Source organism: Phascolarctos cinereus, unplaced genomic scaffold (genome assembly GCF_003287225.1).
Source record: "Phascolarctos cinereus isolate Bilbo 61053 unplaced genomic scaffold, phaCin_HiC Scaffold_1;HRSCAF=81, whole genome shotgun sequence".
NCBI classification, from domain to species: domain Eukaryota; kingdom Metazoa; phylum Chordata; class Mammalia; order Diprotodontia; family Phascolarctidae; genus Phascolarctos; species Phascolarctos cinereus.
Genome location: NW_027555514.1, coordinates 39292963 through 39318701, shown reverse-complemented (window position 1 = coordinate 39318701; position 25739 = coordinate 39292963). Strand labels below are relative to the sequence as shown.

Below are 25739 nucleotides of genomic sequence, written 5' to 3'. Positions count from 1 at the left end.
AAATCCATGACACGCAGGATGGCCTTTTGGATAGCGTGCAAATCTTACACCTTGACTCCCTAGATCTAGGGATACACCAGGGATCCTCTCTTACGAATGAGCTGTCATATCTGAGAAGTCTCTTCTCTAAATTTTAATCTCATTTTTCCTATTCCCAATGAATCCTACCACATCTTGTTCCCAAGAGCATCTCTTCAAGGTGTGTGATTTTGATTTAAATGCTAATACAGGTTCTTCTGTATCTGCTTCATATAAATACCTGCAGTTGCTCATCAATGTAAGGGATTTTTAAAATTTCTATCGCTGATGGTCTCGATGAAGGACTCTTGTTCAACATGCTGTAATGTTCAAAAAGAAAAACATTTTTTTCCAAAAGACTGAAAATATAAATGCAAAGCCAAAGTCATTTGGGTGGAGAAAACCTGTATTTCATCTACCTTTGCATGATGGCATTCAGCTCCTCTGAGTATTGAGCAGGAAGAGAAGGCGTGTCACCTTCAACAATTTTTAAAACAATGGACAAGAAATTGTGACCAGTGAATGCATGACTCATGCAGCACAGCTCATACAGAATGCATGCCAGTGACCTAGAAGAACAAAAGCAAAGATTTTAAATGGAGGTGTGGGGAAAAGGAAGGTAAGGTGTGACTCCAGATATCACCATATCACCCACTGTCACGAACCCATTAGAACATGACCGTGAAGCGCCTCCATGTACTTTCTTTGCCTGATGGAAAATCCCAACTCCACACTGGTCCTATCTATTTCAACACAGATTTGCAGGGACAGAAGTGGAATGGGCAAACAGAAGCTAATCTTGGACAACTATGGAACTAGAGAAAAAACATGCATGAACACCTTGTCAGTCTGAGGCAGTCCTCACAGGGCAGAGAGTTCCAACCATTTACAGCACTCAACTTTACTTTTTCACTGGAGAGAAATCAACATTCTTTACTAAGACAGTTGGATGGCATGGTGCATGGAGCATTGGACTTGGACTCAGAAGGACCTGAATTCAAATCCTGTCTCAGACATTCATCAGGCATGAGACCTTGGGCAAGTCACTGAACTCTCAGTCCTCATTTCTTCAGCTGTAGAATAAGGAATAATAATAATAATAATAATAATAATAATGATAATAATAATAGCACCTACATCACAGGGTTGTTATGAAAATCAAATGAGATAACATATATATATATATATATATGCAAGCTATTAATATCATTGTTTACCAATCTTATGACATCCTCCATCCCTCTTGCAAGTAGATAGCTATCTGCATGGAACTGAATGCTCTAATGCTCATCTGATATTCAGCTGGGCATAATGAGTAAAAGTCTGGCCTTGGAGTCAGGAAAATCAAGGTTCAAGACCTGTCTTTGGCATATGCTAGCTAAGTGGTCATGGACAGTTATTTAACTTGCTGGTGCTACCAAGCAATTTTCTAAGATTGTAAGTTACAGAAGAAGGGCTTATCTGTATTGGTGAAGGGAATTTTCCCATTTAGATTTTCCCACACTGATAAAATCATCCTATCAAAAAAATCTGTTCTGAGTATGACAGTCCAGGGTACTCAAGTCCTGCATTTGTCCAAAACAGTTTTGAAGTAACCCTGAAAGAAAGCATGTCTGAGCCATAAGAAAATCTTCTTAAAGAGATCTGGTCAATATTGTTATTGTAATATTGTAATTTTTCAGTGGATTTGCATAGAAATTTGTGTTTGTAAGATTTGACACCATCCAACTTGATCTAGCCTTTTGTATGAGTCCAGATAGAAATCTGAAGATAGAAACTGGAGGAGTACTCCTTCCTCTGGACTCCACCTTCAGTGTTATTGGGTAGGTCCAGCCACACCCTTTTTTTCCCCTCCAACCAGACAACTCCTACTCACTAGTCACTGCCCTCGACTCCACACCTGCAGCGATCTTTCTGTCTAGGTGTCAGGGCAAGAGAGGAGTGAATGAGAAAGTATGATCCAACCTCCCGGCGCTAGTCCAAACAGCAAACTCTAATTAACTTTATCCTAGGACAAAGTGAAAACAAACCATCCTCTTGGATGGGAGGGAGAGAGAAAGAGAACACACATTTATTAAATGTCTATTATATGCAAGGCACTGTGCACATATGTGCTTTACAAACATCTCATTTGATAAATCTGGAATTGGAAAAGGAGGGCTTAAGTGGTACTTCACTAGCTGCCCAAACTCTCAGCTGGGGAAAATCAGACACTCCTGTTGCTCTACCCCAGGGGATGAAAGCAGCAGCTGCCTCCATGAAGCTTGGATTCACTCACCAATCACCTCCTCCAGGCCCAATATCTCTGCCACCACCATGTCTCACTTACAAAATCCCTACCCTCTCTCCAAACACTTCCCTTGAAAGGGTCTCTAAAAAGGACCCTTTTGCACAAAAACATTTCTAGCAGCTCTTTTTCTGGTGGCAAAGAATTGGAAATTGAGGGGATGCCTATCAATTGAGGAATGGCTGAACAAATTGTGGTATATGAATGTAATGGAATATTATTGTGCTGTAGGAAATGACAAGCAGGATGATTTCAGAAAAAACCTGCAAAGATTTAAATGAACCGATACAGCATGAAGTGAGCAGAACCAGGAGAACATTGTACACAGTCACAGCAACATTGTACGATAAACAACTGTGACTGACTTAGCTGTTTCCAACAATACAATGATCCAAGACAATCCCAAAGGACTCATGATGAAAAATGCTATTTGCCTCCAGAGAATGAACTGACGGTATCTGAATACAGACCAAACCATACTAGTTCTCTCTCTTCTCTCTTCTTTCTTTTTCTTTCTTTCTTTCTTTCCTTCCTTTTCTTCTTTCTTTCTTCCTTTCTTTCCTTCTGAGTTTTCTTCCACAAAATGACTAATATGGAAGTGTTTTACATGATTATACATGTATAACCTATATCAGGTGGCTCACCATCTCATAGAGGGAGAAGGGGAGGGAAGAATGGATAAAATTTGGAACTCAAACCAAAAAAAAATGTTAAAAATTGTTTTACCTGAATGTGGGGGGAAAATAAAAGATTATTCAGAAAGAAAAAAGAAACAATCTCCAACACTACCTCTTTGAACCTACACCTCCCAGAAACCCATGAAGGCAGGCTGTAAACCCTACTTTCTGCCTACAGAGTCCTCCTACCACAAAGCCTACTATAATCACATTTATTAAGTATTTACCATGTTGAAGGCACTGTGTTTGTCATTGGGCACACAAAGATGAAAAATAAAAACACAGCACAAACTAATAAGGAAGATGCAAGAACAGAAAAGAATAAAGAAAACTCTATTGTGAAGAAATCACTTTATGACATCGGTAATCAATCATATCACAGTCTGTTATGTGTGTATATATATATATATATATATATATATATATATATATATATATATATATATATTATATATGTTTTTAACTGTTTAACAATGATCCAAAGTATTCATGATGACACATTCCCCATCTCCTTACAGAGGAGAGGCGATGGACTCAGGGTGGAGATCAAGACATATATTTTTTGGATGTGGCCAAAACAGGAATTTGTTTTGTTTGACTAAGCATATTTGTTACAAGGGTTTTTTTTTTCAATTTTTCAAGGAGGAATGAGAGGGAGAGAAATTAGCTTTTTGCTTATTGAAAAAAAAATCAAATGTATTTAAAGGGAGTATCATGGTCTCTTTAAAATAGGAGAGTGAGTATCCAGAGCAAGCTAACGCTTTGGGTATCAGAAATTTGGTAGCTATTAATAAAGAGAACTCACTGTCCACTAGTTACTAAATACCTTGGAATGGCAGATGCTTACTGTAAAAGTGGCTCTAAAGGGGAACCAAGAGTGCTCAGAGGCAGGATGGATTACTGTGCCAGAAAGCCCCTTGAGTATCTTCTGTCTGATGGACCACAAGATCGGGGAACCAGAGGCAGGGCACAGAACTTGGAGAGGCAAGCATGGCATTTCTTCTGATGAGCAATATTCTCTCCTGCTAAAGTGAAAACCAGAGTAAGTGGAAACTCAAGGCAGAAGCAAGGCTGATGGGGTTTTTAGGCAAGGTAAAGACGGCCACAACCATAGAGAATCCTTGGGCAAGCCTAAGAGAGCCACAGGTGATGTTCATTTTACTCAGATCCTGCCTAATTCCAGTTTCAAGAGTCGTCTTTTTTAAGAAGCAAGTAGAGGCAGGATGGGAACAGCTATTCTAGGAACTGCACCAGCTCCCTGTGCAAAGGGACCACTGGCCATCATGAGACAGCTTATCTCCACTCTTACTGAAGTTGCTTCCTATACTTCTAGTATCTCACTGTTTTCCCTGGCTCTTCCATTGGTTCTTCCATTGCCTTCTCTGTCTTGAAGGAAAAACAATATCACAAACTTTGTTTCTTGGTGGGTTTGGTCAACTCCTACCTGCTCATCTGCAGCTCCCCGAGAATGCCAACAGCATGTGCTCATGCCCTGCAAGAACTCCCATCTCAAGAGCAGATCAGGGCTACTGGGCATATTAGTGCCCCCACTACCTACCTCATGGGTTTGCTCTAAGGATCAAACAGCTAAATGTAAAGAGCTTAGAAACCATAAAGGACTTCATACAGGCTAATATGCATTACTATTATTATTATCACCATTACCACAATAATTAACTACATCAGTAAATATTATGTTTTTCTGTTCTGTTTTCTTGTGGGCAGGGGAAGGAGAGAGATTTGTATTGCATACCATATGTTCCAAATCCCATCTTTATTACTGCAAACTGGAGGTCTTTAAACTCTCAAGTCTTACAGAGGAGTGTAGCCCAGTAGCCTCAGGTGGGAGGGTGGAAGGAGAATTAGAGCAAGAAGAACAAGAAAGACTAAAGAAAAATGTCAGTTGTTAGTTGAGCTCAGGGCACACCTACTATCCTAGCCCTACCCAATGGTATGCTGGAGATGTTTCAAATTGTTTCCTGAAAGCTAACTGTTAAATTTTCAGTGTGAGTATTTATACCTTAGAAATTTTTTAAAGAGTCACAAATTGGGGCTTGTTTTATTGTTTTGTTAATTGTCTAGACTTAAGAAAGTGATGGGAAAATGTTAATAATGCAGACTAAACTTTGAAATGTGTCATTACAGTTTTTTTTTATTTTTCTGGAGAACTGATTGTTAAACATTTACTAGCACACCCCTGGTACTACCAATGAGCAAAGTACATTGAAAGCCAGAATCAGGAACCTGATGAGAGGACCACACAAACCAGAAGATGAAATTAGTCCAATAGCAAGGAATCGTGTTGGAAGCTTATTTCATTGGGAAAGAAAATGACAGAAAAACTGAGATTCACCAATCAAACTATCAGTCTTGACCAGCACTTACTACCTGCTATGTATCAGGCTGGATGTTAAGTGCTGAGGACACAAAGAAAAAACAAAAATAGCCCTCACCCTCAAGGAGTTTACATTCTAATGGAGGAGACAACATATATAAATCAGAACATACGAAAGAAAATACAGAGTAGACTGGCCTGAAATTAAGAACACACCTATTGGCCTGACTCAGGAGTCTAGATCAAAAAGTAAGAGACCAGCCCAAGGGAAGGAAGATGGTAGAAGAGCTAGTTCTCTAGCCCAGTTTTCAGTGAGTGAATACAGGAACTGATTGATTGAAAAGTGAATACACAGAATACTGGGATTGACTGATACAACTTTACCTCTCTTTTTTTTAATCGATTTTGTCATACTTTGTAGTAAATTCCTTTAAAATATGTAAGAAAGTGGGGGAACGTGTTGTTTTCTTCAAGGTGGGGAGGAAATGTCACGTTCCCTTCTACAAGCTGGAGTAGAAGTTAGGATACCCAGTCCCAGAAGGAAATATGGTAGCAGCTAGAGACCAAGAAATAACAGCAGCAAATCAGCCTGGGATTTGCTAGAAGAAAATAGCAGCATTTAGGATCTGGTCATTGGTGGGGGGGCAGCCATAGACTCCTTTGCTATGGTGACAAAATAATTAGGTTTTCTATCTTTATAGAAAAAGCATAATTGGGTGGAAAAGTGCAATATATTCCATGTGATATCTGGGGGAATCCCGTTGTTCAGACCTCAAGGACACAGTTTAAGTAGAAACATCTCCCTGGTGACAGAGAATCCAAATTACAATGAGGAAGTCAATGTACGTTGATCCCCTGCTCCACAAAGTATGAATTCAGGACTTGTACATGGAAATGTCCCAGGCGAGATTGATTATTATAAAGATAAAAGGAATGAGTTTATGTTGTAAAGTAATAAGAATGAATGTTTGCTCTTGTATTTAAAAATGCCAGACTTTGTGGAATTTTGTATAAACAAAGAAAATAGTGTGTCATTATCGTGGGAGTGGGAAGCATTGAAATCTAGAAGTAGATGGCAAAGATAAATCATCTTCATGGTACAAATTGTCAGAGTTACGAATAGCAGGCAGGTGAGGGCACTTTATATGAACTGCTACTGAATTGATTTTAAACAATGTTAAAGAAACTCTAGCATACCAAAAATGTGATTTGTAAAGAAATTGGCCAAGGAGAGCGATGTGTTTTTCTTGCTATGATTTTTTAAAATATAATGATTAAATATCACTAGAAAAATATTGTTAAGACTGGAGGAAATAACTCTTATCCACAATGAACAAATCAGGCCACCCCCTTACGATGAGAGCTATTTTAAAAGAAAAAAAATCTATGTCTAAGCTGAAAATTAATTACACGAAAATTACCACATAAAATTGTATATCATGAAAGGCATTTGAGGGGTTTTATTTTGCATTTCTTTCAAATGCTCTCTGGTTTTTTGTCTCAAATTATTCATGTCTTGCCAAGAGCAAAATGATAGTCTTTATCTAGGTGTTTGGGGAAAGCGTCCTCTATATTCAGATCCTTCTAATGTTCTCTGAAATACTAAAATATTTAGGCCCTCAATGTATAAACTATTCTCTAGAATGAAGTCAGGCACTCCTAGAATTTACATCCAACCATCACAGCTCCAAGAGGCACATTCAATACATGGATGCAGTAGTGTTATAACTGATACTCTAGTCATGTGGATATTTGGGGGCTGTGGCACAGTGCAAAGAGCTTGAACTGATAGGACCTAAATTTGAATCCTGGCTCTGTCACTTATTACCTGTGTGACCTTGGGTGAGTGACCTCATCTTTCTGGGCCTCAGTTTCCTCTTCTGTAAAATGAGGGGGATTAGATCAGATGGCTCCAGAGCTCCAGTCCTCTGATCTCAGGATCCAGCTAATGCAACTTCCAAATATATCTAACATGTGTCCAGTTGCTTGGGCCCATACCGTACTTTGGGTTGCTTCACCAATATGAGTTGATGGACCACTGCAAACACATTATCCTGACTGGAAGAACCTCCTGTTAATGGCAGAGTAGCAGAGTAGGAAACTAGAACGAACCTGGCTCACGAATAATTTTGACAAACAGATACTTTATTCATTTTTTTTGTTGGGATCCAGGATTTCATCAATATAGGGAACTCTTGATATGGAAACCAACTTTAATGATGAAGACCTGCAATCCCTCAGTCTAAAAGAGTTGCCTGAGGTGCTAAAGAAGTGATTTACCCAAGGTGAAGCAGCTAGTATGCAAGTGTCAAAGTCAGGATTTGAACCTGAGTCTTCCAGAGGTGTCAAACAGGAGGCCTGAACTCAATTAAAATGTGGGAAATATTTAACAAAATAAAGAAAAATACAATAGAACATAGATAATGTCAACATGCGGTTTTCTAATGGTCCCTGTTTCTGTTTGAGTTTGACATCAAACAGCTGTTAGTTTAGTGAATTAAAGTGATATGAATTGAGGCATTGTTAAAAAAAAAAAGTTGTCCTCTTTCTGTTACTTCCTCACCGTACCTTTGTGTGGTATGTGTATGCTCAATTTCATTTACAAGGCAACACTTCATCCCAGTTAACATCTGGACTATTTTTCTCTCTGAGTTCAGAGTTAAACTAGTGGTTTATCAGGAAATGATTTCCCAGTGGCTGAGAATTACCGAAGGAAGACTATGCCGGAGGAAAGATGAGGAAATTCCAGCTTACTAGACAGGGTGGATGCCCTGTTGTTCATCCTTCATTTTCACAGAGACCCAGTGACATCACGATGTGGGGGTCAGGGCACAATGTGTTTGGTTGTGGCTGATCAGTCCAGTATAGGGTGGGCAGTCAGGGTTTGAAGCTAATACCACTCAGGTTATGTAGAAGAATATACTTTTTCTTTCAAAGATGAATCCAATTCAGACTCAGGGACTTATAATGCTTACTTAATGAGGCCACTGTATTCACACCCAGGTCTCCTAACCTTGTCTTTCTAGGCAGGATAAAATGGGGGAATAGTGATTGGCTCTGTATTTCTTGAGGAGAAAATAAGTAAGTTCTAGATTTTCATTGAACTTTACAGTCTTGAGAGAAGTAAAATTAAGGATCATCCAAAAGGTCATGGAGACATTCACGGTAGGCATGAAAATGAAAACGTTACAAACGAAAAATTACAAAGCAGACACAGTATAAAGGACATTATCAGAGAAATGTAGAACTGAAAAAAAGAGATGGGTCAATCACGTACCAAAAGCAAAAGGAAACTGATGGGCAGCCCATGTGCCTTACTGATATGCACATAAGTCCAAGGAATAGGAGGAAGTCTCCTGGTTCAGTGGGTTGACCCCTATAGAGGATTTACAAGAGGATGTGGATCCCTGCTTCACAATATGGGCAGGCAAGGCTGGACTGCTGGAGAAGCATGGATCTTCACTGCTGGAGAGATGCCGCCATTGATGAAAGCACAGATCCACTGACATAATCAGATAAGCTCTAGGTTTACCTCTCCTATTAATTCCTCTCCCGTCTGTGTTGTTGGCTTTCTTTTCCCACTCCCGAATCTTGAGCAGATGTTGACAATGACTATGTTTTTAGCCTTAAGGGACTGACAAAGTTTGTAGGAACAGATTTTAAATTTAATGAGAAGTTTAAACTATTTTTACTGATGTACACTGTCCTTAATTTATGTAATGTGAATTCTCTGTGCTTTTGTGCCCTGAAGGCTGCAATCCATATGGCGTTCTTCATCATATTCTACAGTTTTTAGTCCTCCTGCTGATGGGGTGCTTGGGTGCTTGTGTTTGGGTGCTTGTGCTTAGACCCCAATTTCTCCCTAACCTCAGAAACACTGTCTCTGACAATTTCTCCCCAGCCCAAGGACGCTGTGCTTAGCAGTTACTCATGAGTAGGCCCCAGCAAGACCCTTATCTCTCTTCTTGGTGCAGGTACAAACAGCACCTGAAGGAATTATTAGTTTGAACTGGCTTTGCACTGGGTCATAAAGACATTCTTACCCACTACTATACTATACTATACTATACTATACTACCGCCCTACCTCATTATCTCCATCCTGGACTCCTCATTAACTGTATTCTAGACTTAAGACATACGGATAATCCCTACATCTATCTTGTCAAACAAGACATTGATTGGTGGCAGACTAGACAACTCTCAGTCACCCTGAACTCTAGCTAACTTACTGACATAGCAGGCCCTAAAATCCCACCTCCATGTGGCCCCCCTTGTGGGCTTTTCCCAGTGAACTGTGGGTAAAACGCCTGCACAGTAGGTACAAGAAGTGCATATTCTTTTAAGAACTGACCACTCCTTAACCACTCCCTAATCCTACCCTGAATCCCCTACTTAGCATATTTGGCACATGTTTTATTCTATTTTATCCTATATAAACTTTAACTGTACCTCTCTAAGGTTGCAGGATCCTTTAAGAATCCTTGCCCGCTGAAAAGCGTAACAATAAACTTTTTGCCACCTTTACTTAAAGAATGCTTGAGTCTGTGAATTCATTCCAGACGACCCCATCGTGTATTTCAGTCTTTGAGGGGTCACAACCTCTCGACCTCTCAAACCACAACACTGCTGGAAGTGACTATTAGTGAATGGAAATTGAAACCAACTGGTTAAAAACAAACACCAACACTAAGTGCATATTCTGTGTGTTTCTACTAGGGAAACCAATGTTCTATATACCAAGTACCATAAATTCTAACAGGGGAAGGTTTGGTTTTTTAATCTGCTTTTAGGAATGGTTACAATTTTCACTGGAGAGGCTATTTTTGAAATTAGCAAAGCATTACTGGCTTAGATTAAATGATACAATCACAGAACTATCTACTAAACAGATATGAGAATGAAGCTGCCTGCCTGGCTCCCCAAATTTTAGAACATCTTCTAAAAAACAGGAAGTTTTTGGCTTTGTTTTCTCTGGGGCCACAGAGTAAGAGGGGATTTACTTAAATTGGATGAATGCTCTCTGGCCACACAAACTCACTTACGGACTTCTCATCTTCCTTCTGCCCCTTCAATGTGCTTGTCTTCCAAGGTTATATCCTTGGCTCTCTCTCTCTCCACTCTCTCAGCCATCTCATCTACTCCCACAGCTTCAAGCACTACAGCTTTGCACATGACACCTAGATCTGTTACTCCATTCCCTGATTCTCCCCAGAACTCCAGGTTTGTATTTCTAACTGCTGCCTAGACAGCTTCATCTAGCATCCTGATGGCATCTTAAATTCAACATGTCTAACACTGAATTGATCATCTTTCCAAAAACCAATCCTTCCTTCAAATTGTGTGTGTGTGTGTATAAATGTGTGTGTATGTGTATATGAACATATACATATATTTATATATGTATGTGTATGTGTGTGTATAGATGTATATTTATACAAGCACACATACACAAATCTATAGGGGTAGATATCTTTTGATCCCACAACCAGGGAGGGGAGGAGAAAGGCATTAGGTCAGTCACCTCATCACTAGCTTGCATTAATTAGTTCTAGAATTACCACAGTAACCATGAGAACACTGTCTACTAGATCAGGCCAGCTGTGGAACTGAGATAAAGGATAAGTGTGAGGCTTAAAGTACTGGTCGCTAGCCGTGCATGGCTACGGTGCAAAGTATACTGGGCTTGAAGTCAAAGGGGCAGGGTTTCAGGTTCGTCTCTTCCACTAACTAGTTATGTGAACTTGAACAAGTCAGTTTACCTATGTAAGCCTCTGTCATCTATGAGATAAGGATGATACCGTTTGTACTGCCTACTATGCAGGATTGTCAAGAGGCTCAAATAAGCTATGTTTGCAAAGAAGGACAAAAATGTAAAATATTCAAATTAGCCATAAAGTGTTATATAAATATGAGCTCTATGTATGCATGTTACAAGACTTCAGATCAGTGTGTACATGAGAGTATTTGGGGAGGGGGTTGTTTGTGTGTGTGTACACGCACCACCCATCTGGTCTTAGCATCCAGTAAGCAGCACAAGATTTCTATCACCTTGCTGGATTCTCCTTTGTTCTTTCAGTCATTAGGCTAACCACATCCCAAGCAGGGGAAGAGGACAGTTGAGAAAGCAGTTAAGGTGACTCAGAGGAAAACGTGGGCTTTATCTAGGAGCCAGGACATGATTTGCATTTTCTTTTTTCAAAGTACAACCAACTGTGTCTAAGTAAGTAAATCAATTCCAGAGAGACTAAGTTAAGGGAGGCGCTGAGCAATAAATGGAAGACTGCAATCAGGTGCGATCTTGGGCCTATTTATCACACCTGAACTCCATAAAAATTACCATCTGTCTAAGCCCACCAGAACTATCTGGAGGATTGCTGCTGCTAAGGCTGATAATGAATTGCAAATGTAACTGGGACAGTGACTTAACTCAAGGCAAACCAAATCATTCTTAGCTATCTGTCATCACAAAATCTGCAAAAGCCTTGAAAAGAAAACAATAATTATACTAATCCTGTTAAACAGTAAAACATTCAGGACTCCTGAGAACCTTTCTTCTGCTTCAGAATATTGATTTGGAAATAGAAGCTTCTAGTTTATTCTGATAGGTTCGTATCTTTCATTTGCTCATCCACTTATTCATTCAACAAGCATTTATTAAATGCTTACTAGATGCCAACACTGTGATAAGCATAGAGGATAAGGTAGGATGAACCAGATTGCAGCCCAGTGTCTCTTTTAACTTACGTCTCTCTGGAACTGACTTATTTGACTAGACACAGTTGTAGCTTGGAAAAAAGAAAATACAAATCACATTCTGGCTTCTAGATAAAGCACATAATTTCCTATGTTTCACCTTAACTGTCCTTTCCCCTGCTTTCAGGATAGTTAGCCTGGTAAGATAAGACAAAAATGAAACAGTCCCTACCTTCAAGGTGCCTCCATTCTATTAGTGAGAAACAAAAATGGACACAGAAAAGGAAACACAATACATATGAAGCAGAGTCACACCATGTACAAAGATAAGTTTCCAATAGATACATGATCTAGATATAAAAATTCACATCCTAAATACATCAGAAGAGCAAAGAAGATGCCTTTTAGATCTAGATAGAGGGGAAGTGTTCATGACCAAATAAGGAATCTAAAGGGTCACACTAGATAAAATGGGCAATTTTAATTATATAAAATTTAAAAGGCTATGTACCAATAGTAATATAGTTAAAATTAGGAAGAAAAGAAGGAAATGAGAAAAAAACTTTGCAATAAGTTTCCCTGATAAAGTTCTCATATCCAAGATATGTAAGGAACCAATTCAAATATTCAAAAAAATTACAAATTACAAAACAAAATACAAAAGTCATTCCCCAACAGAAAAAAGGACAAAGGATATGTACAAGCAGTTTTCATAGGAAGATATTCAAACTATCAACAATAATTTGAAAAAATGTTCTATCACTAATTATTTGAAAAATGCAAATTAAAGTAACTTTGAGATTCTACTTCATATCTATCAGACTGGCAAGAGGAAAATGACAAATGTTTAAAATGGCTTTAGGATAACAACAACATTATTTAGACCACTGTTAACAGATCTGTGAAATTGTTAAGCCATTTTTTTTTTTAGGCAATTGGGGTTAAGTGACTTGCCCAGGGTCACACAGCTAGTAAGTGTCAAATGTTTGGTCTGAGGCCGGATTTGAACTCAGGTCCTCCTGACTTCAGGGCCGGTGCTCTATTCACTGAGCCATCTAGCTGCCCATAAAGCCATTTTATAAAGCAATTTGGGGCTATGCCCAAAAAGTCACTAAATTGTGCATACTCTTAATATAGATAATAATAAATACAGCACTTCTGAGCCTATACCTCAAAAAGATCAAATTAAGAGGGAAAAGACCTATACGTACAAAAACATTTATAGCAGCTCTTTTCATAGAGGCTGTAAATTGGAATCTAAGGGAAGGTCCAGTTGGGGAATGGCCAGACAAACAATAGTATATGAATGTAATGGAACATTATTGGGCCAGAAGAACTGGGAAGATTTCTTTGAAATGACATGGAGTGAAATGAGCCAAATTCCAAGAACACTCAATACAATGAAAATGTTGTCTATCCAATATTAAAGAGACAAGCAACTTGGAAAATCTTTAGAACTCTGATCAATTAAATAACTAACGATGTATGGGGAGAACTGAAGCTGAAACATGCCACACACCTCCTGCTAAGAGTTCATGAATTTAAAATGCAGGGAGACGCATACATTTTCACATATAACCAATGTAGGCATTTGTTTTTGCTGGACTATGCAGGTTTATGATAAAGGTTTTCTTTTTCTTTTTGAACAACTGGGTGGGATGTCAGTGGAAGGAACATGTCATAAATGCACATAAAAATAAATAAGTTTGTTAAAATTTATATACATACATACATATAAAACATGAAGTGGCAACAAAGTGACTCTCAGTGTGTTTGAGGTTCACCTTTGAAGGAGAGAAAGGAAAGAGAAAGCCATTAGGTTAGTTTTATCAAATGATAAATATATCTAGTGTCTACCTAGTATAGTACTTGTATGTAGCAGTATTTAATAAATGCTGACTGAATTAAATTCACTAGGAAAATGTACATCCAGTACACACATACATCTGTTTTGGACTGGTCTTATATTCTAGAGGGAGGGAAGGAGGGAGGGAGTGAATGAGTGAGTGAGTGAGTGTGTGTGTGTGTGTGTGTGTATCTTGTAATGTAAAGATCCTTATCAGAGATATCTAATGCCAATTTTTTTTCACAATCAACCAATTCTCTTCTTATCCTAGTTATGTTGATTTTATTTGTGCAAATCTGTTTGATTTCAAATATTTGAAATTATCTATTTTATCTTTGTGATTGCCTCTATCCCTTTGTGGCTAAGAATTCTCTCCCCAGCTATAACTGTGATAGGTATCTTGGTGTGCTTCTCATCTAATCTTTTTTGAATGACCCCTTAATATTTAGGCAATTTATCCATCTAGGGCTTATTGTGGGAAATGGTGTAAGACATTGGTCTGAACCTCATTTTTCTCAAAATTCATTTCAATTTATCCATCAGTCAAACTAAGAGATCTTTCCCACATAATTTTGGTTCTTGAGTTTATCAATTACTGGGTTAGTAAAGTCAATTACGTCTGATTCTTCATTCCAAGTAATTTTGGTTGTCAAGTAAAGTCTATTATGTCTGATTCTTCATTATCTAGTCTTTGATTTTCTATTTTTTTCCAATTTTATTAATTTATTGATTTATCAACAATCACTTCCATATGCTTTTGAGTTGAAAATTTTTCTACCCCTTCCTGCCCCCCAGCCTCCCCAACACAGGGCACAATCTGATATAGGCTTTACATTTACATTCCTATTAAACATATTTTCACATTAGTGAAGTTGTAAGTAAAAATTAAAACCAATAGGAGGAACCATCAGAAACACGAAACAAAACTCAACAGAAGGTAAAAATAAGTGATAGCGATTCGACTTCCATAGTTCATTCTTTGGATGTGGACACCATTTTCCATCCCAAGGCCTCTGGAGATGTCTTAGATCCTTGTAATGCTGAGTTTAACAATATTAGTCATTGCATAACGTGGCTGTTATTGTGTACAAAATCCTCTTGGTTCTGCTTACTTCACTCAGCATCAGACCATATAAGTCTTTCCAGGTTTTTCTGAAGTCAGCCTGTTCATCATTTCTTATAGCACAATAGTATTCCATTACATTCATATACCACAACTTGCTCAGCTATTCCCCAATTGATGGGCATCCTCTCAATTTCCAATTCTTTGCCACCACAGAAAGAGCTGCTATGAATATTTTTGTACATGTGGGTCCTTTTCCCATTTGTTTGATCTCTTTGGGATATAGCCCTAGAAGTGCTATTGCTGGATCAAAGGGTATGCACATTTTTGTAGCCCTTTGGGCATAGTTCCAAATTGTTCTCCAAAATGGTTGGATCATTTCACAACTCCACCAACAATGTATTAGTGTTCCAATTTTCCCACATCTTCTCCAACATTTATCATTTTCCTGTTTTGTCATGTTGGCCAATCTGATAGGTGTGATGTGGTACCTCAGAGTTGTTTTGATTTGCATTTCTCTAATCAATAATGATTTAGAGCATTTTTTCATATGACTATAGATGGCTTTAATTTCTTCATCTGAGAACTGTCTGTTCATATCCTTTGACCATTTATCAATTGGGGAATGGCTTGTGTTCTTATAAATTTGTCTTAATTCTCTATATTTTAGAAATGAGGCCTTTATCAGAGAGACTGGTTGTAAAAATTCTTTCCCAATTTTCTACCTTCCTTCTAATCTTAGTTGCATTGGCTTTGTTTGTGCAAAAACTTTTCAATTTAATGTAATCAAAATTATCCATTTTGCTTTTCATAATGTTCTCTATCTCCTGTTTGGTCATGAATTCTTCTGTTCTCCATAGATCTGATAGGTAAACTATTCCTTGTTCTCCCAGTTTACTTATGGTATCAGCCTTTATATCTAAGTCATGAACCCATTTTGACTTTATTTTGGTATATGGTGTGAGATTTGGGTCTATGCCTAGTTTCTGCCATACTCTTTTCCAGTTTTCCCAGCAGTTTTTTTCAAAGAGTGGGTTCTTATCCCAGAAGCTGGGGTCTTTGGGTTTATCAAATAATAGATTACTATAGTCATTGACTACTGTGTCTTGCATATTTAACCTATTCCACTGATCCACCTCCCTATTTCTTAGCCAGTACCAAGCAGTTTTGATGATTGCTGCTTTATAATACAATTTAAGATCTGGAATTGCTAGGCCACCTTCCCCTGCATTTCTTTTCATTAGTTCCTTTGATATTCTGGACCTTTTGTTTTTCCAAATGAATCTTGTTATTATTTTTTCTAACTCTATAAAATAATTTTTGGTAGTTTGATTGGTATGGCACTGAATAAGTAAATTAGCTTAGGTAGGATTGTCATTTTTATTATATTAGCTCGGCCTACCCATGAGCAACTGATGTTTTTCCAATTATTTAGATCTGATTTTATTTGTGTGAAAAGTGTTTTGTAATTGTGTTCATAGAGTTCCTGGGTTTTTTCGGAGGTAGACTCCTAAATATTTTATAATGTCTACAGTAAGTTTAAATGGGATTTCTCTTTCTATCTCTTGCTGTTGGGCTTTGTTGGTAATATATAGAAATGCTGATGATTTATGTGGGTTTATTTTATAGCCTGCAACTTTGCTAAAGTTGTTTATTATTTCAAGTATTTTTACTTGATTCTCTAGGATTCTCTAAGTATATCATCATGTCATCTGCAAAGAGTGATAGCTTTGTTTCTTCTTTGCCTATTCTAATGCCTTCAATTTCTTTTTCTTCTCTTATTGCTAAAGCTAAGGTTTCCAGTACAATATTGAATAACAGTGGTGATAATGGACATCCTTGTTTCACCCCCGATCTTATTGGAAATGCTTCTAGCCTGTCCCCATTACATATAATGCTTGCTGAAGGTTTTAGATATATGCTTTATTATTTTAAGGAAGACTCCATTTATACCTATGCTTTCTAGTGTTTTTAATAGGAATGGGTGTTGTATTTTATCAAAAGCTTTTTCTGCATCTATTGAGATGATCATGTGGTTTCTGTTGGTTTTGTGTTGATATGCTCAATGATGCTGATAGTTTTCCTAATATTGAACCAACCCTGCATTCCTGGTATAAATCCTACCTGGTCATAGTGTATTATTCTTGTGATAAGTTGCTGCAATCTATTTGCTAGTATTTTGTTTAAAATTTTTGCATCTATATTCATTAGAAATTGGTCTATAATTTTCTTTCTCTATTTTGACTCTTCCTGGTTTAGGTATCAACACCATATTTGTATCATAAAAAGAATTTGGTAAGACTCCTTCTTCACCTATTTTCCCAAATAGTCTATATAGTATTGGAATTAATTGTTCTTTAAATGTTTGATAGAATTCACATGTAAATCCATCTGGCCCTGGAGATTTTTTCCTAGGTAGTTCATCAATGGCTTATTCAATTTCTTTTTTTGAGATGGGGTTATTTAAGTATTTTACTTCCTCTTCGTTAATCTGGGCAATTTATATTTTTGTAAATATGTATCCATTTCACTAAGATTGTCAAATTTGTTGGCATATAGTTGGGCAAAAATAATTTTTAATTTCCTCTTCCTTGGTTAGCTTCACCTTTTCATTCTTGATACTAGTAATTTTCTTCTTTCTTTTTTTTAATTAAATTAACCAAAGGTTTATCTATTTTATTGTTTTTTCATAAAACCAGCTCTTAGTTTTATTTATTAGTTCAATAGTTTTCTTAATTTCAATTTTATTAATTTTTCCTTTGGTTTTCAATATTTCTAATTTGGTGTTTAGTTGAGGATTTTTAATTTGTTCTTTTTCTAGTTTTTTTAGTTGTATGCCCAATTCATTAATCTCCTCTTTTTCTATTTTATTTATGTAAGCATTTAGAGATATAAAACTTCCCCTAAGAACTGCTTTCGCTGCATCCCATAAGTTTTGGTATGTTGTCTCATTATTGTCATTCTCTTGAATGAAATTATTGATTGTTTCTATGATTTGTTGTTTGACCCAATCATTTTTTAGGATTAGATTATTTAGTTTCCAATTATTTTTTAGTCTATCCATGGCCCTTTATTACATATAATTTTTATTGCATCATGATCTGAAAAGGATGCATTTAATATTTCTGCCTTTCTGCATTGGATTGTGAGGTTTTTATGCCCCTAGTACATGGCCAATTTTTGTGTATGTGCCATATACTGCAGAGAAAAAAGTATATTCCTTTCTATCCCCATTCAGTTTTCTCCAGAGGTCTATCATACCTAACTTTTCTAATGTTCTATTCACCTCCTTAACTTCTTTCTTGTTTATTTTGTGGTTAGATTTATCTAGTGCAGAGAGGGGGAGGTTCAGGTCCCCCACTAGTATAGTTTTGCTGTCTATTTCTTCCTGTAACTCCCTGAACTTCTCCTCTAAGAATTGGATGCTATACCATTTGGTGCATATATGTTTAGTAATGATATTACTTCATTGTCTATGGTGCCTTTTAGCAGGATGTAGTTTCCTTCCTTATCTCTTTTGATTAGATCTATTTTTGCTTTTGCTTTGTCTGAGATCAGGATTGCTACCCCTGCTTTTTTTACTTCAGCTGAAGCATAATATATTCTGCTCCAGCCTTTTACCTTTACCCTGTATGTGTCACTCTTTTTCAAATGTGTTTCCTGTAAACAACATATTGTAGGATTATGGTTTTTAATCCATTCTGCAATCCGTTTCCGTTTTATGGGAGAGTTCATCCCATTCACATTCACAGTTATGATTACTATCTGTGTCTTTTTCTCCATCCTTTTCCCCCATTTATGCTTTTCTTTCTCCTTTTTCCTTTCCCCCTTCACTAGTGTTTTGCTTTTGACCACGCCTCCTTCAGTCCCTCCTCCCTTTTATTATCCCTTTCCCTTTTCTTCCCCTTTACTCTTACTGCTTCTTCCCTCCCTTCTTCCCCCTCCCTTTTCTTCCCCCTCCCTTTTCTTTCCCCTTTTCCCTCCTACTGCCTATAGGGCAAGTTAGATTTCTATATCTGATTATATTGTGCCCTTCTTGAGCCAAATCTGATGCTCACCCCCTCCCCCTTCTTTCCCTCTGCTGCAATAGGATTTTGTGTCTTTTCCTGTAATGTAATTTACCCTTGTCTGCCTCCTCCTTTCTCAGTACATTTTCTAAGATCAGATTGATCCACTTATTTGGATCCATTTAACCCACTTGATTAGATTTTTTTTTATCATTACATCAAAGTCAACTAATATCCACCCTCTTTATGTATACTCCTTTAACATGGTGTAATAACAATACAGTTCTCAAGGGTTGCAAGTGTCATATTCCCTTGTAGGGGTTTAAACAGCCCCCCCCATTAACAACATATTGTATCTTTCTGTCCCATTTACCTTTTTATGTCCTTCTTGAGTCCTGTACTTGAAGATCAAATTTTTTGTTGAGCTCTGGTCTTTTTATCAGGAAAGTTTGGAAGTCTCCTATTTCATTGAATATCCATCTCCTCCCTTGAAAAATGATGCTCATTTTTGCTGGGTAATTGATCCTTGGCTGCATTCCAAGCTCCTTTGCCTTATGGAATATCATGTTCCACCCTGCGGTCTTTTAATGTAGAAGCTGCAAGGTCCTGTGTAATCCTGACTGTGGTTCCATGATATTTAAATTGTTTCTTTCTGGCTGCTTGCAGCACCTTCTCTTTCATCTGGTAATTTTGGAATTTTGCTATTATATTCCTTGGTGTTGTCAATTTGGGATCTCTTTCAGGTGGTGATGGTGGATTCTTTCTATGGTTATTTTCCCTTCTGGTTCTAGGACTTCAGGGCAGTTTTCCTTTATGATTTCCTGAAAGATACTGTCCAGGCTCTTTTTTCATCATGATTTTCAGGTAGTCCAATAATTTTTAAATTGTCTCTCCTGAATGATTTTCCAGGTGGTTGTTTTACTGATGTGGTATTTTACATTTTTCATCTATTTTTTCATTTTTTTGTTTCTGTTTGACTGATTCTTGCTCTCTCATAGAGACATTAGTTTCCATTTGTCCAATTCTAGTTTTTAACAGATTGTTTTCTTCTGTTAGTTTTTGTCCTTCTTCAATTGGCCAATTGTGTTTTTTTAGGGACTTGTTTTCTTCAGTGTATTTTTTTTCCAATTGGCCAATTGTATTTTTGAAGGACTCTTCTACCTCTCTCATTTGACTATTAAAATCCTTCTTGAGCTCTTCTAAGAAGGCTTTTTGGGCTTCAGACCAGTTCATATTCCCTTTTGTTGTTGCAGATGTGGGTTTGTTGACAATGTTGTCCTCTTCAGAATTTCTGTCTTGATCTTCACTCTTCTCATAATATGAATCTATGGTATGTTTCTTTTTACTCATGGTGTTTCTTTATTCCCTGGCCTTTAAAGAGATTGAGTTCTCCTGCTGGGATCAGAGGGCACTGACCCAAGCTTCTTGTGTTGGGAGCCTAGGTCTTGGTCCCTGGCTTTGTGTGCTGGGGCTCTTATGTTGGCAATTGGAGGCTGTAGGTTTCTGGCACTTATTGGGCTGGAATCAGCAAGGCTGGAACTTTCAGACAATTCTAGGTTGCCTGCTTTTCCTTTCCTTTAGCTTTCTTCAGCTCCTGTTAGATGGGTGCTGCAGGATATTTATCTGCCTGGGGCCCCCTGCAGTGCTGTCTCCCTTGTTTCTGCTAATGCACTGGGAGATTCCTTTGCGGTAGAGTCGAGGCACCTGGTGGTTTTCTGAGCTGGTTTCCACTGGTTCCCCCCCCCCCGACTGGAGGCCCAGGTATTGGTGTTTGCCTGTTCTACCACCTGTGCTTCAGGATTTCTTCACAATTGGAAGCTTCAGGGCTCCGACAGCTCACCTGGTGTTGGGCTGGAACCAGCAAGGCTGGGGCTTTAGGAAGCCTTTAGGTTGTTTTCTTCACCTCCTTTCAGAATGCCGCAGGGTGCTTATCTGCCTGGGGCCCCTTGTAGTTCTGCCTCCCTTATTTTTGCTGAGGCACTGGGAGACCTGTTTGCTGGGCTGCTGCACTGCTGTTCCCCATCTTTCTTCTAGTTGAGCTGTTCCAGGGTTTTTTTCTGGCGTGATATTTTCTGGGTTTTCAGAAGTTGATAGGGGAGATTGACAGTGGCTACCTTTTCACTACTCCATCTTGGCTCCCGGAAGTGGAAGTCCTGATTTTCTATTTTCTAAACCATTACTAAACAGCTTTGATGATTACTGCTATGTATCTGTTTGTAGAGGAAAACCAAGTTAACAAATGCATTAGATCTTCATTTAATCAATGGTCCAAATATAAGTTTTGGATGAAATTCAATTTTAGTAAAAATGCTTCCTAAATACAAGTAATTGAATTAGACATCATGGACTCATATTAAGAGAGGAGTTTTTTTAAATAAGATTGGGAGTAGATCTGCTATTTTGGTCAGTCGATGAACATTCATTAGACATAAGGTTCCAGTTGCTTTGCTAAGTGCCAGGAATACAAAGAAATGGGAAGGGAGGAATGGTCTTTGACTCCAAGGAGTTCACAATCTAATGGGAAATAAAAAAATACAAAAATTGCACATACAAAGTAGGTAAGATATAATGGGAGATAATCTAAGGAGGAAGGAAGTAGGAGGAGGAAAGGGTTGTATGGTGCAGATGGGGGCTGAGAGAGACCTCTGGCAGAATGTAGGCTTTCAGCAGAGTCTAGAAGAAAGTCAGAGAAGCCAGGAGGAAGAAGAGAGGGAGAGCACTGCAGGCTTGGGTGACAGCTACTGAAAAGGCAGAAGGTGGAGAGTACAGAGAAGACAGATGGGGAGTAATGTGGAAGAAGACTGAAAAGGTACGAAGGGGCTAGGTTATGAAAGGCTTTGAATGCCAATCAAAGGATTTTGTATTTGATCCTGGAGGTGATGGGGAGCCGCTAGAACTTACTGAGTAGGCAAGGGTGACATAACTGGACCTTCATTTTAGGAAAGTCACTTTGAATGGAGGATTGGAATAGGAAGAGACTTAAGGAAGGCAGACCACCCCCACCCCCCGGAACTACTGCAATAATCCAGGGATGAGGTGATGAGGGTCTACACCAGGGGGGTGACAGTGTCAGAGGAGAGAAGGGGCCATATTGAAGAAATGCTGCAGAGGTGGAATGAACAAGCCTTGGCAACAGCTTGGACATGGGAGTGGTGAGAGTGAGGAGTCCAGGATGACCCCCTAGATTGAAAGCCTGAAGGACTGGGAGGGAGGCATTGCCTTGTAGAGTAATAGGGAAAATAAGATTGGGGAGGTTTAGGGTGAAAGATAACAAGGTCTGGTTTGGACCTGTTGGTCCAAATATGGGCATGTTGAATTTAAGATGCCTACTGGACATCCAGCTTGAGATATCTGAAAGACAGCTGGAGGTTCATGATTGGAGGTCAGGAGGGAGTTTGGGGCAGGCCAAGTAGATCTGAAAATCATCAGCTTAGAGATGGTAATTAAATCTATGGTAACTGATGAGATCACCAGTGAAGTGGTATAGAGGTAGCAGAGGGTCCAGGAGAGAACCCTGAGGGATACATATGGTTTATAGGGCATGATGTGGAGAAGGATCCAGCAAAGAAGGGTCAGACAGGTAGGAGAGAATGAGGAAACACGATGTTCCAAAATCCAGAGAGAAGAGAGTATCAAAGAACAGGGAGTGTAAGTGTCAAAGGCTGCAGAGAGGTGGAGGAGAATGAGGATTGAGAAAATGTCATCAGATTTGGCGATGAAGAAATCGTTGGTAACTCTGAAAAGAGTAGTTCCAGTGGAAAGATAAGGTCAGAAGTCAGATTATAGGGCATTAAAGAGGGAGAGGAGAAAGTGGAGGTACTTACTACTGTAAGTGGCCTTTTTTGAGGAGTTTAGCTGCAAAGGGCAGAAGAGATACAGAATGATAGTTAACAGGGATGAAAGGACCGAGTGAGCATTCTAAGGATTAGGGAAATATGGGCATGTCTGTAAGGCAGTAGGGAATGAGCCTGCAGATAGGAAGAGATTAAAGATAAGGGAAAGAGTGGGGTTGACAGAGGAGGAAAATTTGTGGGAGGGGATGGGGCGGGATGGGATCACTTGAACAAGTAGAGGGGTAACCTTGGTAAGGAGTAAGGCTACTTCATTAGGGCAGAAGGCATCTGAGGGACAGAGGATGAGGCAGAGGGGAGAAGAAGAAACTTGTGACAAATGCCCTTAATTTTTTTATGTAAAATATGACGCAAAACTCCCATTTGAGGGGGTGGGAGGAGGAGAAGCCATGGGAGGTTTTGTTGTCATTTGTCCTCTGTTTTCCAAGAGGACTAACGACATCATAGGAGATGTCTTGACTTGCATGTGAACTGGATTTAAGTGAGGCAGAGTTGCCCAAAGTCGTCAGCCTCACTCACTCTTTCAGTCATCGAAGTCCTAGTCAGCAGGGCAAAAATCAAGGTGACAAACAGTGGCCCAGGGAACCATCAGATGGATGACCTTGGCTTCAGCTGCCTTCATGGCCCTTGGAAAAAATTGTTCTCATCTGCCCACTCTGCCACAGGAAATCATGCTTGGCATGATTGGAAGAACCATTGTGAAGAGTAGGGTAGTAAGTTGATAAGGGAAGTATAATAGGATTGTCTAACAGCAGCAACATCCCAGTTGAAGTTGTATGATATAAATTTATAGTGACTCAGTCAGAACAGCTGTAGAATTTTCTCCATCTTCATTTAGCAGCATTTATGTAAGAACATACCATAGAATTTAGGGTAGCTAGGGTGTATATTGCATATTGGGGAATGATAAGTAAGAAGGTTAGAAGAGTAGGGAGAAACTAGGTTGGGAAGAGCTTTAAAAATGACAAAGGCAAGCAAGAGGCATTTGTGCTAAGCACTGGGGATACAAATATAAGCAAAAACAAAGTCAGCCCCTGCCCTCAAGGAGCTTACATCCTAATGGGGGAAGAGGACACACAAAATGGAGCTGAAAAGCAGGAGATATGAGGGAAAATACCCATGTAGGGGCATGATGTGGAGGTCTGGAAAGTCAGAAACAGAGCTAAGGGAGAATGAAGGTGGCCAGCTTGGGCCTCTCCCCAAAATGGAGAACCCAGGAGGAATTCACCAGTAGGAGAAGGGGCAGACATGGCAGAGGGATGTTCCGGGGTGAGATGGTAACTGAGGGACGGTGGCCAGACCCAGAAAGGAAAAAGCAGAGTTAGGAGGGCAATACTAAACAGAGTTTAAATTTTATTCCAGAGTGTAAGAAGCCACTAGAATCTATTAAACGGGGAGGAGAGTGAACAGAAGGGTTAACACCATTCTAGCAAAATCACATTTCAAGAATATTATAAGTATGGTATTTACAGTCACTGGTGCTTATATAAACCATATCATTCACTCAAGAGTATTTCCAAATTGTAATGAAACTATTCTGCCATAAACAGATGTTCCAACACTGAAATTTACTGCTGAGTTCTTAACCTTATAAGACCTAAATTTTCTCCTAGGGCCTCCCAGAGATTGCCCATCACACTTTTCTATCCATCACTGTAATTAGAAGTTCACTTTTATTCTTGCCATTCTCAGTTTTGCAGGGGAAATTTCATTAACAGATGAGGCCATCTTTGATGTGGATATAATCAAAGTAATTACCATGTTCATATTAAGTTTGTCATTTGGGGTTGAGGGCTGCTGGCTCCTCAGCTCTCATCTTGTGGGGTAGGAAATAATCTCTATGAAAAGAGCAGCCCTGATAACACTGCAAAGGAAAGATGCATCTCCCAGCCCATGCTTCACAACATCCTGGAGGTTCTGACACGTGAAGATCGGCTTGACTTAGATATTTCTGTGACTGTGTGGCTGATGTATCTTCGATAGAGTGCGAGGGACTGAGGCCGTTTCTGATGTGCTGTGTACAAGAAGCATAAGTGTTGGAAATCACAGACACTGCTGAGGACAAAAGCATCTTCTGGGTGTGCAAGGCATACATATGGATTTGCTGTCACCAGATGTCATCTCTCAGACATAAAGGGGGGTCAATATCTGTCAAGAAGAGGAAGCTGTTTTCTTCTTTGTTGCCAGGAGTACCAAGAAGCAAAATGATACAACAGAAGATCTGAGTGACAAAGGTTGTGGATTTAGAGTGAGAAAATTTCAGAGGTCACCCAGTCCTATCCGGTCAGTTTGCAAGATGAGAAAACTGAGGCCTGGGGAGGTTAAGTGAATTGTGCAATGACACATTACAGAGCTGCAATTTAAATCTCCTAACCCCAAATAAAATTCCCTGACCCCAAATCCAATCTAATTTCCACTGCATAAGGCCACCTCCCTATATGCACTCCAGGAAGTACTTCCCCTTTATTCAAAGTGAACCAGGTAAACAGCAGACCCAGTGACTACTACAATGTAAATGGAAAAACTAGTGACAGCTATGCTACTGCTCCTGCTATCACAAAGCTGAATGTGGCATAATTATAGTAATCAAGCTTAGTCCTGAAGAAGAGAAGAGAAAATGCACTTCTTTCTCCTTCTTCACAGAAGTGGGAGACTATGAGTGTGGAACACTACATGTAATGTCAGACTTGGTTAATGTGTCAGCTTTCTGTAGAGTTTTCTTTTCTTTCCTGTTTTCTTCCTTCCTTTCCTTATTATTCTTGTTAAAATACATGGCTCTCTGGGGGGAAGAGAGGGAGAGATATATTTGGAAATTAAAGTAACACAAAAAAGAAAAGAGGTTAATGAAAGGATCTAAGACATCTCCAAAGGTCTCATGATAGAAAATGCAATCCACACCCAAAGAAAGAACTATGGAGTTTGAATGCAGATCGAAGCATACTATTTGCTATCTTTTTTCT

General features: G+C 38.8%; 1 protein-coding gene across 6 annotated transcripts in view; it reads right to left on the bottom strand.

Annotated features, from left to right (window-relative positions):
- Window positions 1-25739, bottom strand: part of NEK11 (NIMA related kinase 11) — a 374166-nt gene that overhangs the window by 236392 nt on the left and 112035 nt on the right. For all 6 annotated transcript variants that reach the window (XM_078151556.1, XM_078151557.1, XM_078151551.1 and 3 more), the window contains exons 7-8: window positions 438-587; window positions 260-338 (exon numbers count right to left, since the gene is read on the bottom strand). In XM_078151556.1, coding sequence (XP_078007682.1) covers window positions 260-338; window positions 438-587 — 229 coding nt within the window. The remainder of the gene's footprint in view (window positions 1-259; window positions 339-437; window positions 588-25739) is intronic.